Here is a 17,724-nt window from a genome sequence, read left to right as displayed (position 1 = left end):
GGTGTCACCTGGATACCGTGTTATCTTATGCGACGTCTGGCACTAAACAACCCTACTTGTGACGATGCCAATTCTACCAGGCCGCGTCCTGAAGTTAAAGGGGCCGTGCAAGGTTGTTTGTCCTTGTGTATGCTTAATACTATTTTTAGTGCACGCTTACGCGGTGGGAGTTATTATATATTGATGGTCGCAGTCGGCCCGACGTAGGCTCCGTAGACTAAGTGTGCACGCACCGAGACGTGTTTTGTCTTGGTTCGGGAAAAGTGTATTTAACGAATCGTTTTAACGAGGATTTACCTGATGATGTGACCGTCATCTCGAAACCTGTAGTCATCTGACACAACAAGGGACATTGTAATGTTCACAGTTTATTTATTTTTTTAAATCTACAATATATGTTTTTTTTTGTTTTTTTTTTTAAAGAGGTTGTTGGCCTCTTTTAACCTTGCATTTGCCCGTCCATAGACTAAGCGCCGGTGCGTGGATCGTTTACAGCAAATCAAGGAGTGAGCCGGTACAGTACAAAGGCGAACTGTACTGATAAAATGTTATCGGCAGTGACCAGGATCCGAACCCACGACATCGCTGCCTTGGTCCCGAAGTCCGCGACGCTACCAACTGAGCCACCGACTCACTTTTAAATATCCAAACTCTTTTTTCCACTCTTTTTTTATATCCAATAGTATGAAAATGAACCATGTTTTATCTATGCCTATATCATCAGAGTTCATTTTCATACATACATTCATACCCTCCCAAAACTGTTCATGTAATTCATTGACATTAGAGAGCTGAGTCATATGGGGAATGTTTAATCTAAGACTGTAAACAAGTTTCTTTCACTATAGAAGGACTACCAACAAAAATCAATGATTCAGGTATACCCTGGACCAAACTTCCACCGGCAAGCTACATGCCATTTATTCAAGCCTGTCACGGCAAACAAGAAGAAGAAAGAGAGAAAAGAAGAACCTTAAACGCTTAAACGTCAAATTCAAACAAACCAAAACAAAAACAAACATAACCTCTTCTCTTCCTCTCTCTAGTTGCTAGTTGCTAGTTCTTCTAGTTTGAAATAATCTTTTAAGCCTACTTCCATTTTAGTTTTCTTGGTATTATTATTTTACTGGAGCAAGAGAATGGTATCCGAGGAGGAATTAATGGAGAGTAAGTTTAACATACTTAAACTAAAAATTTTCATCTTCATATTGGCGTGGGCCTAGTAAATATTAATTTTAAGGTTCTTAACTTCATAGGCAGTCATAAAACTTCAGGTAGGCCTACCAAAAATATTGTTTGCCTGAACATAGTAAAAAACAATTTACCTGATGATGTGACCGTCATCTCGAAACCTGTAGTCATCTGACACAACAAGGGATATTTTAATGGTCACAGTTTATTTAATTTTTTAAATCTTCAATATGTTTTTTTTGTTTTTAAAAAAGAGGTTGGTGGCCTCTACTAGTCATTAACCAGTAATTAGTAACTAACCAGGACTAGTTTTTGGTGACGATAGTCTAACTTAGAACTAGAAGTAAGTTTTTTAAGTAGTGCAAAGTTTTAACATATAGGTAAGTTATATAAGTTAATCCTTTGGTTATGAGCACGCCTTGACTAGATAATGCAATTACTAGGCCTACCTTAGTACCCAAACAATGACTGACAGCCCAAGTAATCCCCAAAGAATATTACTTGGTGGTTAAGTAAGTTACCCTTTTAGCCACAGGGATTATCTATTGATATAGGCTACCGGTTACTCAATATTTTGTCTATTTTTAAAACACATCTTTTATTACTACCTTTCATGGTAATTATATCGACCTCCGGACCTCACGCGAAATTAAAAATTTTTTTTTCCAAAATGTTCGAAATTTCACGCTGATTTCAAAAACGATTGTCGTTTTTTTTCGGAAACGTCCCGTTTTCCCGGAAAATGGGAAAAACGGGAAAAATATTTTTTTGCTCAAAACCCATGTTGTGGGTACTCAAATTGTGCGGAATTTCCTCCTGAACAAGAATATGTAAATTTTATTACGATCGGACCATTAAGTAAAATATCACCGAAAAACGGGAAAGCGGGGAAATTTTTCTTTGCTCAAAACCCATGTTGTAGGTACTCAAATTGTGCGGAATTTCATAATTAAAGTAAGTAAGTATTTTTAAGTAAAACATCACCGGACAGGTTACCTAACCTAACATAACCTAATTTAGGTTTAGATTAGGTTAGGTTAGGTTGGTTTAGGTTAGGTTGAGTTTGGTTAGGTTAGGTTAGGTTAAGTTTGGTTAGGTTAGGTTGGTTTAGGTTAGGTTGAGTTTCGTTAGGTTAGGTTAAGTTTGGTTAGGTTAGGTTGGTTTAGGTTAGGTTGAGTTTCGTTAGGTTAGGTTAAGTTTGGTTAGGTTAAGTTAGGTTAGGTTAGTTTAGGTTAGGTTAAGTTAGGTTGAGTTTTGTTAACCTTCAAATCTAATCCTGTTTAGATTAGGTTAGGTTAGGTTAGGATAGGTTAGGTTAGGTTAAGTTAGGTTAGGTTAGGTTGGTTTAGGTTAGGTTGAGTTTCGTTAGGTTAGGTTAAGTTTGGTTAGGTTAGGTTATGTTAGGTTAGCTTAGTTTAGGTTAGGTTAGGTTGAGTTTTATTAGGTTAGGTTAGGTTAAGTTTGGTTAGGTTAGGTTAGTTTAGTTTATCAAGAGTATTGTAAGTAAACTAACCGAAACTAACCTAACCTAACCAAACTAACCTAACCAAACTTAACCTTACCTAACCTAACGAAACTCAACCTAACCTAAACCAACCTAACCTAACTTAACTTAACCTAACCTAACCTAACCTAACCAAACTTAACCTAATTAAACTAACCTAACCTAAACTTACCTAACCTAACCTAACTTAACCTAACCTAACCAAACTTAACCTAACCTAACGAAACTCAACCTAACCTAAACCAACCTAACCTAACCTAACTTAACTTAACCTAACCTAACCAAACTTAACCTAACCTAACGAAACTCAACCTAACCTAAACCAACCTAACCTAACCTAACTTAACCTAAACTAACCTATCCTAACCTAACCTAATCTAAACCTAAGTTAGGTTATGTTAGGTTGGGTAACCTGTCCGGTGATGTTTTACTTAAAAGCAATCGTAATACAAACTACATATTCTTTTTCAGGATGAAATTCCGCACAATTTGAGTACCTACAACATGGGTTTTGAGCAAAGAAAAATTTCCCCGCTTTCCCGTTTTTCGGTGATATTTTACTTAATAGTGGTCCGATCGTAATAAAATTTACATATTCTTGTTCAGGAGGAAATTCCGCACAATTTGAGTACCCACAACATGGGTTTTGAGCAAAAAAATATTTTTCCCGTTTTTCCCATTTTCCGGGAAAACGGGACGTTTCCGAAAAAAACGACAATCGTTTTTGAAATCAGCGTGAAATTTCGAACATTTTGGAAAAAAAAATTTTTAATTTCGCGTGAGGTCCGGAGGTCGATATAATTACCCCTTTCATTCATATCCTGTTCACTTTCCTTAAAAAAAACTCAGTAAAGATAAGCAAAACGGTAACAAAAGTCTTGGTTTGAAGTGAAACTCATAAAAATAGCTGCACTTTACTTTACGTCCTACACTCATTCCAATGAAAATATAGATCGATATATCGATTATTCGATAAGTTATCTCGTTCGGTTAGTTAAGTAAGGTTAACCTAACCTAAATAACCAAACGATAGGCCTATATCGAATGAAACAATCGAATAATCGATATTTTCATTCGAATGAGTGTAGGACATAAAGTAAAGTGCAGCCTGCATTGAGCCTCTTCCACAAATTTTTATCAAATGTATTAAGTTAATTAAAACTAACATTAACTTCTATCTCAACAGTTTTAAAAACTACACTTCGAGATAATGGTCAATATGGAAGAATCAAGGCAGACTTGATGAATCAGCTGATGAACGCTCTAGGTATGGATAAACAGCAGCTGATTGACACAGATAAGCCTCAACCTCCTGCCAACATAAGTCTTGTAAATCAGCTGATCTTAGAATATCTAAACTGGGCCGGCTACAAGTTCTCAGAGAAAATGTTTACTGCAGGTAGTTAATTTATATAACTTCTTTAAAAGTCAGTTTGTCTATATTTTATTTAGGCGTAGACTTTTATTATGAAGTAGACTTTAATTGAGTAAGCTGCATGGTTGACGTTTGTGCTAGGAGTCCTAATATCTGTTTTGGGATTAGCTTATTTCCTTATCACTGTAGAAATCTGTAATCAGGTTTTCAGATCTAAAATTAAAAACTGAGAAAAGTCAGATACAGCTTTTTATCAGTAGTCAACAAAGCCACACAATGCATCTCTCACACCCCTCACTTATATTTTATTCATTCGTAGGCTGTCTGTAAATTATAGTCTCCATCGTGCTCCTGTAGTGGCCAAGAAAGCTAGTTCAAAATTAAAACCAACACTTCATTGATTACTTCATCCCTTACTAGCCTATTCTAGATACAGTAGAGTCCCGCAAACTCGACACTCGATAACCCGGCAGTCTGGATAACTTGGCCATCACATAGCTCAGAAAGTTAGAGATATTTTTTGTTAAATATGTATGGGTACAGTAATACATTTGTTTATTTCCTAAGGCACCAAGGATTTGTTTTAAGCCCTATCTGGTGACTTAATACTGACTTGAAATATAAATATAAATAAAAAAGGCAGTTGAAAAGTTTAAAAGTTGTATTGTTCTTATTTTTAACCGCAGTTCCCGATAAACCGGCACTTTTCCAAACTCGGCACCCTCTCAGTCCACATTACGCTGAGTTTGCAGGACTCTACTGTATCCATTTCCAACCCAATGCCTAAGCACGATTAGTTTCATCGTAGAAGCCGAAAATTACAAGAGGGTAAATAGCCAAAAGCTTATAAATTTATACAACCAGGCCGGCATCAGATGTTCACCTGTTTTTATCATGACGGTATGTAGTTGACATTGCTTGCTAATCAGTGTGTTTAGACTGCTGGGACTATCAATTCTTGATAGTCTAGGCCTAATAGAAACATTGTACACCATATCTACTCATTTCCCTAACGGCGGTTGCCGGGGGCGGACCTCTTTAGGCGCGATTGCGGGAGATGTTGATGAAATATGCACGACCGCATAAGATCTTCACTATTTTGCCACGCCGCAATCAGAGGTGACGAACAGTAGTATCCTCTCTAGGTCTTTTTGTCGATCGAATTGTTGGAAGCAAAAGGTAAATTCATCAAGTTGAAACAATACCACATGTATTTCTAAACCCTTAAGTTTCAACCTGTCGAAGAATAGGAATATGGAGAAGAGTCTCTCTAGTGAGAGCCGTCTGGGGCCTCGTAGATTCTAAATACGACCCTGTATCTACTTCATTCATGTCCATAAACTGCCAATGGACCTCAATGGCAGTTGACGCCTTAGACCATAGAAATCTAATCACAAAATTTAATTCAGACTGGTAGGACGTTGATTGTCCTTCACATCGTTTTTGGCTACTGTGAAAAGACTAACTGGTTCATATATTTGGATCTGGCTAGAACTGTTGTGGGGGAGTAGATGATATAAAGAACATGGGACAGGTCTAAGATTTGAACGAGGTACGTTCAAATCTAATCATAGTAGGAGTACCTTCTCCCTGGCTCCAATGGGAGCGTTGGAAACCTTAATTTTTGGACAAACTTTGTATTGGTTTAAATACGTACCATATAGTCCTTGAAACTTGTCTTTATCTTTTTTATCTTTGTCCGTGGTTACAGATTGATAGCGTCAATTTTTATAATACTTTATACAATAAAACATATATTTACAACACATAAATACCAAGGCTGTGGCAGAAATTTCATCCGTGCATGAGAGGTTCCTCTACCAACTCTTGCACACTATAGAGGGGCCTTTGCAAGAGAGAAATGCTCACTGTGGATTGAAAAGCTTTCAGGTCTAAGTTTCTGACTCTTTCAGGCAGGGTGTTGAAAATCTTTATAGCAGAGTGCGGGTAGGTAGCTCTTTTGCGTTAGACTTAGACGGCAGCGAGGCATGTCCAAGTCATAAGCTCTACGTGTTCTATGGTTGTGGTGGCTACTTCTGCTAATAATTAAAGCTGGTCAGGTTCTCTTTTTACAGCAATAGGCTGTTCAGGACATACTGGCTAACAACGGTGGGTATACCCATAATTCTTTAAAAAGGGGTCAGCAGTGTTCTCTTGGGCCGGAAGATGTTATGACTCTCAAGGCTTTATTTTGTAGCAACAGTATATCCTGGGCTGAAGGAGATTGGCCCCAGAGTACTATTCTATGGTTATGGAACAAGGAATGGTAGATGGTAATTAAGTAGTTTTTAGTAATAACTTCTCTAAGCTTCCTGAGAAGGTAGAGGACTCTTGACAAGTCTACCTTGTCTGTGTGGACGTTCCAGCCTTATCTAGGGTCAATCCAGAAACCTAATAGCTTTACAGCCTCGTCCTGTTCTATCCTCGATGGCAGAGTACAGATAAGGGATTGAGTTTTTGCAACATTGATTTTGAAGCGGTTTGTTATAAACCAATCCTTAGCCATTTCCAGCAGGTTGTCTCCTTCTGCCCTCAATCGCTCAATGTTCATTCCCCTATTGAACAAGGTGGTATCCTCAGCAAACAATAAGGTTTGTCCATTTGGGTCCAGATCGTTGATCATTATGCTGAACAACAGGGGTCCGACCACCGACCACCCCTTGGGGGATAATCTGCACCCTTAAAGAGTTGTTCCATTCAATGACACAAGCTGCTTTCGGTCTGCCAAGTAGCTACTTAAGGTGTTTAAAACTGTGCCTCCGATACCATACCTCTTAAGCTATATCCCCTCCCTATCTCAATATAGTAGGCCTAATATAGTCATGGTTTGATTTGTATTCTAGAAGCATCCGTCCCTGCTACGACAACCTCAAGGAATGATCTCAAACAAGAACTTAAGTTAAAAGAGTGTCATCATACAGAAGGACTGTAAGTAATTCTCAGATATATTTAAAATCAAAATTTTTCTTAAGTAGGCCTATATTATTGGAGTCCTAAACTACAAGTTATATGCCACATTTGACAATAGTCTTATTACTTAAGTGCATCGCAAACTGTATGAATGAATAGGCCTATATTCATAAGAATATCCAGGTAAATATAGGTGGAAGAGTCTTATCCGAAATAAAAACTGGATGGCTCCGTTAGAAGTTGCGAAATGGGTGGATCTTGTTGGCTAATTTAAAGTAGTAGGTCCTAGCCAGAATAAGAATGGAGTAACCCTGCCATAGCAAATCTGCGCACTAAGCGAATTCCCATTCATCTGATTGGATTTTCTCTGAAATATTTCCTTAAACAGGTATAACTTAATTCCCTATTATAACATTAGGTTAAGGAGTATTTAGGTTGGCTGCTACTGGGACAGTAATAAAGTGTGTTTTAAGTAAAAGCTTATTATAGTCCTCGCCACCCTAAGGCCGGGGCCACACTTGTAGTTTTTAACCAGCGAGACTGTTTTTTCCGTTTTCACGTGCGACGCACGTGAAACAGCTTGACCGTGGCCACACTCGTCTTACGAGATAGGTTTTTCGGGCAAACCAGTGAGACTGATAGAGCATGCCACACTGGCAATAAAAATCGTCCGTGTCCGTGTTCCGCACCCCTCCCCTCCACGCTCACTGTACAGTATAAAACGTCCGTGGAAAAAATTCAGCGAGATAAGATGAGTGTGTTCACTCCCATAAGCCGCAATGCCCCGCGACTAGTTTTACGTGCAACGCCCGTGGAATGTTAGTAGAGAATACACGTGCAATTCCGTTTGTCAGTCTCGCTGGTAAAACCAGCGAGACTGACAAACGCGTTCACGGACGTTTTTACTCTAGTGTGGCCTGCCCCATATACCGTAATGTATCTCTCAAACCCACGGGTAACGCCCGTGGAAAAAATTCAGCGAGATAAGATGAGTGTGGCCCCGGCCTAACTTGAGGCAGCCCAAGGCCGCACGCGGTATATCTAGTGCGGCCTTGGGCTGCCTCTTCAAGTTAGGGTCGCAAGGACTATAAAAAATGGTAAAATTTACCAAGTTAGGTCAAAATATAGGCCTACCGGTACCTTAAACAAGCAAACTACAACCACAGTTCACTTTTTCACTTACAATTTTTTAAATTTCTTCTATTGTATAACCAATAATCATGCAAACATACTTAAGTATTTGTTATTATTTTAAGGCCTTCAAAATCGTTTTGAGAGAAATTGGGAAATTCTAATAAAAAATTAAGTTCTACAAGTGGGGATTTTAAGTAAGGGCCTTTCTTGTGTACAAGGGTTGGTAGTTTTTTTAGGCTGTAACAAGGCTCCTAGTCACTTACTGGCATTATTTGTGAACAGAATGATACCAATCGCAGCTCTCTGTAGCTGACATATATGTGTGTTTTTTAAGTATTTAAATGATCAAATATCCTGCCACCCCGAGTTTTTTTCCCCCGATGACAGTCTCACTTGACATGTGTACATATTAAAGCGGCAAGGATAGCGAGTGGTAAAGCTGGATTACAGTAATTTAGTATATATATCTATATCTATAAAAGAGGAACTATGTATGTGTGTGTGTGTGTATGTATATACGTTATGGACTCCAAAACCGCTCGACAGATTGTAATGAAACTTTCAGGCATTATTAAGCATCTTTCAAGGATGGTTCGAGTGAAGTTTGGTGCAGATCAATCAAAAGGGCTCTGCCCCAGAGGGTTTTAAGTGGGCCAATGTCAGACTTTTTGATCTACAATGTTTACAAATAAATATAATTTAAAAGCAGATGTTTACTTTTACCAACTGTTTTGTAGGTTTGAATAATTACAACATTCTGTATTAGCATTAGCCATGATTTGAAATAGTGCCACAGAGTTTCTACAGAGTGCAGCACAGAAAACTATTTTACTTTTGAATAAGTCCAAATGTATTAAACCCCAATCGCAGCACACCTGTGCACTTAACAACGTTTAAATTCTCCAATGTTAAATATTAAAACATAAAAACCTTTATAAAAGTACTGTATTATAAACAATAAAAGGGATGATTTTTTAAAATTTATGACAACAGCTAATTTGCAATCAAAAGGTGAGTGAGCGTAGCGAACGAACATCAACCTGGAGGCGAGTAAGCGTAGCGAACAAGCTAACCTGAAAACAAGTGAGCGCAGCGAACGATTTCCAACCTGAAGGTGAGTGAGCGTAGCGAACGAACTTCAACCAGGACGTGATTGAGCCATGCGAATACTTATGAAGTTAAGCGGGGCAAAGCCCGCGGGTACAGCTAGTATATATATATAAATTCTAATATAAAATAATATAAGGGTGAAACCTACTGCCTACTGATTTTGTAAAGAAATTGATAAGGCCTAATGGCAAAAGAGGTAAAATGGCAAAATCGGCACAGGTACCAGCTATGCTACCCGCTCCACTATGTTCTGGCACACCTACATATATTATTCTATACTCACTCAGCTAGAGCGTAGCCTCGCCGCTCCGATATATTTTTACCCTAACACCTTCATTTGTTGATATAAAATTTAACTAGAATGTATTTGCAGTTATTATAAACACTTCTAGTGATAATCTGAATACATAACTAGACCTTTATTAGGATATGTAGGCCTACTATAATCTCAGTACTTTTGATATGAATTTTAATAGATCAATTATTTTTTTCAGGCCACTACTACTTCTACTACTCTCAACAATGAAAGATTCACAATCCAACAGTCAAAATTAAAATCTATACAGGTAGAGTTTGAATGTTGTAAATATTTTGTATGTGAGTATTTGACAATAAATGTGTTTATTTTTTTATATTCAGTTGATTTACATGTCAATTTACCAAGCCTCTACCTTTGTAATTTTACATTATAAGATACTGACTGAGTAATGGAATGATAAGAGAAAGTTCTTACCTTTTAATTCGATGGTTACTGGTTCAGTCTAAGAAGAATCAATTCTAGACCACGTTGTCACTCACCATTGGGCTTTGATAATTGTTTCTGGCTAAATAAACAGCTGATTTTAGTCTGTGGCAAAACTTTGCAGATAATCTCACTCACTTGCCTTCATATTTAACAATCCATACCTAACTGTGTGCTGCATTGACATTCAATAACCAGTATGTTTACTTAACACGTTCACTGCTAATGACGCACTTGTGCGTCATAAGTATATTAGCAGATATATAATACATAAAGTATATAATTACATAATATATTTTAATCCACAATTTATAGTATAAAATTTATTTAATTAAAGATATATTGTCACTCAATTAACATGATCATGTTAATGTTTATGTTTTTTAGCCATTTATAAAAGTATTACATATCATTAGCAGTGAATGTGTTAACAACATGATTAAATAATTTTAAGTATTTTCTTATTCATTGACATCTTCATAAAACAAAATAAGCATTAAACTTAGCAGTACACAAAAATATTTGACTTTTTTTCTGTTTCAATCAGCTGTGTTTCAGCATAAGCAGAGTTGTTAACATCATGATTCTCTTAGTGTTTCCATGGTGACCGATGAATCAAATAATTTTCATATGTTTAACCATTGACTTTTTAATAAGTAGATGTCATATTGATCAGCTGTAGCCAATTGTTGAGTCATACTAAGCATAGTTGAATGTAACACTCTTGAAGTGTGCTAGATTCAAAAATTATATTTTCTTCTGTTAAAGCTGTAACTGTGATAAGTTGCCCTTTTAGTTTTGCTTTGTGAAACAGTTAGCATATTTTAAAAAATCAGTACTGTAATTTATTTAAGATCTCTCGGTCAATCAGTAGCTCAATTTAACTATGTTAATTTTTTAATATCCGGCTACAACTTTACATTTGAATGGAATTTCTAGTTCTTATTCATAGTAAAATGTTTGATTTTAAATTCCATTATATGCTGCAAGATTAATTAAAAATTGGTTATTCTATTTTTTTTCTACCAAGATAACATTGGAAATATTTTAACTTCAACACACAACCACAATAATCTTCAACCACATCATGGAAACAATTAATTTGTGCAATGCCACATAGTGCTTATAATTGTCCATGGATCCACCAGTTATGTTTTCAAGGTTGAGCATTATTGACAAATCTAAACCCTCTCCCCCCTCTTGGGACCTCAACAGAAATTCTGTTGCTGGGCGACTCTTAAATAAATTCATCTTGACCCATCAAACGCGTCTCAAATTAGTTGTACGGTATTCTAACTTCTAACTGAACTGTCAATGTTCATTAATTAGATTGGATTACTTATATAAAGCTCAGGTAAGTAGTTATTTTTATTATTGATGTAATAAAAAGGAAACCCTTGATATATTTTAGTCCTTATAAATGATTTTAGAAACATACTATTCCTACATAATGCAATGACTCTGTGAGTGATCACAATAAATTGAATAAATACTGAAAGTTTTTCTAATCTTGTTCTTGTTTTAGAATGACAATCTACATAACATGGAAAATCTCACAAAATGTTTTGCAGATCGGTACAAACACAAAATAATTTTCTCTGAATCAAACTTAAAGCAGACTAAAGACCGTATTGTGTGAAATCGTTATATTTCTTATTTTCCATTCATGGGAATGGGGAATCTTTAGTCTGTAGGGTACACACTACAAAAAGTAAAAATAAAAAAATAAATAAGGACATTTCTATTGGATAGTCCTCATCAGAATTTATGTAATAAGTTTAATGTAGGGAGAATATGTATACATCTGTCCAAATTCCAAATACTCCTGAAATTTAACTCTTGAATCAATATATACCAGTAATTGTATTGATGGACAATACAGGCATCAATATTATTTTTGACATACTGTACTTAGTGTGTAATAAATTTGTATAAGGAAAGCTAGTTAAATTGATTGTTCAATATTGGAGTGCAATTTCCATTAGGGTAGGTATGTACCTATTAATTGATTTTGCTTAACATTAATGAATGTCAAAATTCATAGCTTAAACTTACTCCATTAACACGTTCGCTGCGGGCCATCAAACAGCAGGCTCATATTTCGGTATGACGAATAGCAAATAACGTCCGTAGAGTCGACGTAGTTTGTTAAACACTCACAGATAGCAGCACTGCTTGGAACGTAGCCGGTCCCATTGTATTGCCAATTGGAGGGAGAAAAACGGGACAACAAGTTGATTTTTAAGTTTGCCAGACGGGGATTTTATGGGGAAATTTTACTACCAACCTACAATACAACAAAAAGTAAGTCACCCACTACACGCTAACGTGGTATAGGCCCGCCTTCGACCGACGCTAGAGCAAAAACGATGATATACAAAAGGCATTGCCGAGCGTATCCGATTGGTTACGGCAGCACCTGAACAGCGCTCGGCCCGTATCCGATCGGTTACGACCGCAGTGAACGTGTTTAACATTTATCATCCTTGAAGATAATTTGAAGACAGTTCTAATATATGTCTAAGTCATGCTCGAGTGTGTCTAAGTCTTCTCTTCTCTTTACTTAAAAACTAGCTTAACATTATTTAAAACAAAAAGAAGATCATTTTTAAACTACTGTTTGTATTATAACCAGGGAAGAAATTAAAATACTGTAACATTCAACAAAAAACAGTTTAGGTATCTAATTCAGTAACCAAAGTCATTGTTTCCAGTAAGTAAGACAAGAAAAAAATATGAGATGAAACTATTGCTAAAGCCCAGACTTTAGTTAGTGATTAAACCATACATTTTTCATCTACAGTACACTTAAATAAAATAGTCCACACTTTGTATTGTATTTATCTTGGATTTTTCAGCTATAATAAAATTCCACAATGTCATCAACTCACGAAAAAGAAGATCCAAATATAGAGACAACAAACAGAGTAGTTGCAGAAGAAGATAAACAAGAGTCTACAACAAATGAAGATCAACAGTCCACACTGAGAGACAAGGATAAGACAGAGGAAATACTTAAAACTAATGAAGTTATTGAAGAGGATAAATCAATACAAGATAAATCACCTAGGAAAGGCAAAATACAACAAGAAAGCACTGATCTTACAACGGATAATGAAAAGAACATTGACGATGATGGTCCAAAAAGTACAACTTCCAAAGAATCTCCTGGAAAAGACATGAGTTCTTCTCCATCACTATGTGACAAAGAAGAATTTGGAGTGCTTGGTCAGTCTAGAGCGGTTAACACAGGCGCACAAAACACCCCCAATCAAGAAGTAGTCACAGTGAAATTTATTTTGGAAAATTCAGAAACGTTCGCTTGTGCTTTTAAAATTACCTCAAACATACAAGAGGTAAAAGAGCGTTTATCAGATGTGCTGAATCTGAACTTTGACTCGATTAAGTTGGAAAAAGATGGGTTCGACGTGGATGACTGGTTACCTTTGCAAGGTTTAGGTGTCGAGCCGTTTGGTTCTCTCGAGTTGAAACTTACATCGACTCAACCGGGGAAATGCATAACTGCGGCTAGTGTAAGCGAGTATATCCCCACGGTGGACGTGATTACTGTACACATCTGGCAGGATGGTACCTTCAAGGATCTCATTGTGGAGATTGAGAATCAATGTGTACAGAAGGAATGGCTGGGTGGGTACAGGAACAAACTGACCAAACTAGAGTACCATCATGCATTCTCACAGACCGCTCCCAGAGAACGCAAAGTGTTTGATTACCCTGAGCCAGGAGTTGGCGTTCCACTTTTGTTCCATCGAGACACTCAGACGCCTTTTCCCCTTAAAGAGTCAAAAATAAACACTTCATCTGAAAAAAGCACACAAGTGTACAAGAGCGATCGGATCATTCCTAAAATAGCGGATAAAGTTATATCAGCCAAACCTTATCAGTCTTACGCGGAATGGCTTGTGGTTAACAATGTTGAAGAAAAGGTTATGAAGATTCAAAGAGCTGTACGACACTGGCTACATCGTTGTCGAGTAAATAAACTATTTGCATTGCAGCGATACCTCTTGGAAGATGTGAAACGCCAACGCATTGAAATGTTGAAAGAGCAGGCGGAAAAAGAAGAGAAGATTCTAACAGACCCGTTTCCATCGAAAAGAGACGACTTTTACATGATGTACCTGATGGTGGGCAAATGGTGGCAAAAAGAATGGCAGAGGATTTGCGATATGAAAACGGAAGCGCCGAAAAAAGCTGAGTTTGTTGCGCTTTTAGAAAAAGAAATCAAGTTGTTATCTGCAATTGAAAAACATCGAATTGAAGTCAAACGAGAGGCACTGAAAAGACAACAATTGAGATTTCTCGAGATGTCTTCTCGTCCTTTGACCTTCAGGAACGCTAACGGGCAACTGACCACCATAGATGACCCTGCGACCCAGAGAGCGAGAGAGTTCAAGGAAGTCTACACAGATTTGGTGCGAACAGATGTCACACCCAAGGATAGAATTGACTTCCTCATTACTCTGAAGCAACTCATGTCAAATTACTCTGCTTACGAGTACACAAAAGATATTATTAAGTTAATCGACCGAGAGATAAATTTACTAGCAATAGGTACAAAAGACGCTGACTTATCCATGCTGAGAAAGAGAATCGAACAGCTCTATATGGATTTCCTCCATCATCCCCAGTTCAATCCAAAAGTTGCGAGTTATAGGAAACCCAACTGGACCAAGAAACATGATGCGCTCTATAAATGTACAAGATGTATGAAACTACTACCTGCATCTAGATATCCTGTTCATACCAGGATGAAAGCCTACACTGTATGCAAGTCTTGTGATTGGTTGCAGAATGTGGGACACCAGCGGATAGACATGACACCCTACATGAGGCTACTCAAACAGGTAGGTCATATTTTAGTTTCTCAAAGAGATTTAAATATCATTGTACTCTTTAAACTATGAAACGTTTCTCTAGCTTTTCCATTTTTCATTGGACAATGGGTTATAGTAACTTTTGTTATAATGACAGTATATTTAAATTCACATTAATTCAACTTACAAATTTATGCATGCACAATTAGTAGCTTTGCTATCATAATTGGACCCAGAGTCCAAAAATGATTTTGAACCTACTGTGTAAAATATAGCTAATATCCCTCCCATTGATTGTACAACATAACATTTTGCTGTGAATGGAAAAACAATAGATAAATTAAATGTATTGCTTAGTAGGTCAAAATTGTGATTCATTTTCATTATCTGTATGGCAATGAAAAATGAAAAATAATAGGGAATCAGTGACATAAAACAAGATAAAAATTTGTGCTTTTTTTGTTGCTAAGGAAACAGATGAATGAATATTTATAATCGTAAACAAAAATAAAGTTAACTAAACATTGACAGAAAAATTTCCCATAGGAACCAATCGATAAAATAACATTTACAAACTTCAATGGTAACTTTGAATACCCAGAGGCATCTTCTATATACTTATAAAAGGCAAAGCCCTCACTGACTCACTGACACACTCACTCATCACTAATTCTCCCACTTCCCATTTACCTAGGAGGCTGAAATTCGGTACACCGATTCTTTGGGCATTAAATAGGAAAACTAAGTAGTTTTTATTCTGATCGGGCTTTCGGGCTCCGCCCCAGTGGCTCTGGAGTTTCCCATGTTAACCTTATGATTTTTCATATTTAAAAGGAATTAATGAATCTTAACAGCTGTTTCAATTAAACAAGTTGGTTCTGTTCTATGATGTTCAATAGCATTAAAGTTACAAGGATTACCAACAGGGTGCAGCACCATTATTTTTTTAAATTTATGACAACAGCTAATTTGCAACCAAAAGGTGAGTGAGCGTAGCGAACAAACTTCAACCAGGACGTGATTGAGCCATGCGAACGAGCTCATTTGAAAATTAAGAAATTAAACGGGGCAAAGCCCGCGGGTACAGCTAGTACAGCAATAAGCCGCGCATACATAAGGCCTGTTGGTAGGCAGGGTACTTGCTTCAGGTAATCTGAAATACATTTGGCAAGTAACCTGTCCTGCAACCTGTCTACTATACCGGCCTCGTGTAAACACTGGGATTTAAAGGATAAGACTCTAACATCCTCAGTCTCCTGTAACCAATAATTTCAGTTATGGTGTAGTCGAGTGGGAACACGGAGCTCTATTTTACTCCCCTTTACTCTACTCTGAAAAATTCTATAATTAATCCTTTATGTTGGGCAGATCTTACAAGACAGAGTGTTCCCGCTCTGGGAAATCTATGATTACACCACTGTTCAAACCTCTCTTTCAACATAATTCACAATCGAACACGTTTTCAGGTACAAACCTCAGAGATGCAGAAGAACTGCTACTCTTCCGTCTGCTTCGTGTTTCAACAAATCGGGATGTTTTTCCTGACCAGCGTTATTTGGCACGGGCACTCAGCCATCAGCGAAGACCGAGACTTAGCCAAGCTGACCCACGTAAGATGGCAACGCGAGGTCGAATGGTCTCCTTGGAACACTATCCTTCTGACGGAAGAAGAAGCGGAATGCCACATCAACATTGAGAATGTTGGAAAGTTCTACGACAAAGTATTCACCGAAGCTGTCAGACAGAAGCATATTCTAGCGCGAATCCATTTTACACCTCTGCTCAAGACAGATAAGCATCTTAGGAGCACGGGAGTCTGGGAGAAGATCACTGATATCGTACCTCCACCACCGAAAGTGGTGCCGCTTAAGCCGCAGATTGTATTTAAAGAGTAAATATTATGATTGGTTGTAGCTTCCTGCTTAGTAACCTGCTTATGGTAATTCCTTATGCCGTGTCATTGACATTTTGGATCCTGAAATAGACATACCATCTATATGGAGCAGCTGTAGCCTCCTTTTATAAAAAAAACATCAATTGAGTTATATCAGAATTATGTTTTCTCCCTTATAATAATTGTTTACATTTTTAAAGATGATGTGACAAAAGATTATGTAATAGTAGCTTACAATAAGCAGTTCAATCAGTTTGTCTTGGTTGAAAAGTTGGCTTGAAAGTCAGAAATCAGTCATTTACAACAACAGACTGTTAGTGGCTCAAGTGAACTTCAGTAAAGAACCCCCCATATCCGACCTGAGCATGATTCCTCTGGATATCTAACCACCTACTTTTTTCCTGTTTGGAGCGATAACTCCAAGAACGTTTATACTTGAAAGGTTACTCACCAGCAAATAGTCCTTTGTTTACGAGTCAGTTCACCAAGATTTACACTTATCAGAAGTAGAGGAGTGACTAGCTTAAGCAGTTTGTTTATTGAAATAAACTTTCTTGTACAAAAATATTTTTGCTCATTCCATTAATCTGACCTTTTGACCCTTCCCACCATGGTCAGATACGAGGGGTAATTTAGGGGGCACTTACTGTCTTGCTCCTTGCCTCCTTTTGAACTACATTACTTTGTTGAAGGCTTTTCATAATAACGTTTAACGCAACTTTTCGCCACACCCCTAAGTTGTCGACCACCCCTGTGAGGCCCTTACATGGGTTTTTACACTCACCTAGGCCCTTACTACCAAAATCATTTACTTACGTTTAATTACAAGGGAGTTATAAACCGATAATTAATAATATTTGTAACCTATAAACTTCCAATTTTTAACCCCTAAAATTTTACCGCCCCTAAAATTTGCCGCCCTAGGCACCCGCCTAGTCCGCCTATTCGGAAATATATCCCTGCCTAGGCCCTTTTTACCAAAATCAAAAGTCAATTTAAAAAATCATTTACTTGCATTCAATTACA

The 17,724-nt window shown here is 37.3% G+C and overlaps 2 protein-coding genes across 3 annotated transcripts; both read left to right on the top strand.

Annotated features, from left to right (window-relative positions):
• The first annotated feature begins 1,052 nt into the window (after positions 1-1,052).
• Positions 1,053-12,925, top strand: LOC129001789 (uncharacterized). Of its 2 annotated transcripts, XM_054429234.1 has the most exons (5): positions 1,053-1,167; positions 3,882-4,094; positions 6,914-6,998; positions 9,719-9,790; positions 12,825-12,925. In XM_054429234.1, exons 1-4 carry the CDS (start codon positions 1,140-1,142, stop codon positions 9,777-9,779), a joined length of 387 nt encoding a protein of 128 aa, XP_054285209.1. In that variant the 5' UTR covers positions 1,053-1,139; the 3' UTR covers positions 9,780-9,790; positions 12,825-12,925. The 2 variants fall into 2 exon arrangements, with proteins under 2 accessions (XP_054285209.1, XP_054285208.1); XM_054429233.1 differs by lacking the exon at positions 12,825-12,925 and having other exon boundaries at positions 9,719-9,858.
• On the top strand, positions 12,843-16,903 carry LOC129000301 (IQ and ubiquitin-like domain-containing protein). Its single transcript, XM_054427263.1, has 2 exons — positions 12,843-14,834; positions 16,271-16,903. Exons 1-2 carry the CDS (start codon positions 12,843-12,845, stop codon positions 16,697-16,699), a joined length of 2,421 nt encoding a protein of 806 aa, XP_054283238.1. The 3' UTR covers positions 16,700-16,903.
• Positions 16,904-17,724: the final 821 nt, after the last annotated feature.

The sequence above is a fragment of the Macrosteles quadrilineatus genome, unplaced genomic scaffold (genome assembly GCF_028750875.1).
Source record: "Macrosteles quadrilineatus isolate MER2022 unplaced genomic scaffold, UCM_ALF_1.0 Scaffold_8__2_contigs__length_117827958, whole genome shotgun sequence".
NCBI lineage: Eukaryota > Metazoa > Arthropoda > Insecta > Hemiptera > Cicadellidae > Macrosteles > Macrosteles quadrilineatus.
Note: the sequence above shows the minus strand (reverse complement) of the source record. Positions and strands in the feature narration are given on the sequence as shown.

Bases quoted from the DNA above. Each gene is read 5' to 3' on its own strand.
- LOC129001789 (XM_054429234.1), top strand. From the start codon at position 1,140: ATGGTATCCGAGGAGGAATTAATGGAGA. The intron at 1,168-3,881 runs GTAAGTTTAACA...CTATCTCAACAG, and splicing joins CGAGGAGGAATTAATGGAGA to TTTTAAAAACTACACTTCGA. The intron at 6,999-9,718 runs GTAAGTAATTCT...TATTTTTTTCAG, and splicing joins TGTCATCATACAGAAGGACT to GCCACTACTACTTCTACTAC.
- LOC129000301 (XM_054427263.1), top strand. From the start codon at position 12,843: ATGTCATCAACTCACGAAAAAGAAGATCCAAATATAGAGACAACAAAC. The intron at 14,835-16,270 runs GTAGGTCATATT...ACACGTTTTCAG, and splicing joins ACATGAGGCTACTCAAACAG to GTACAAACCTCAGAGATGCA.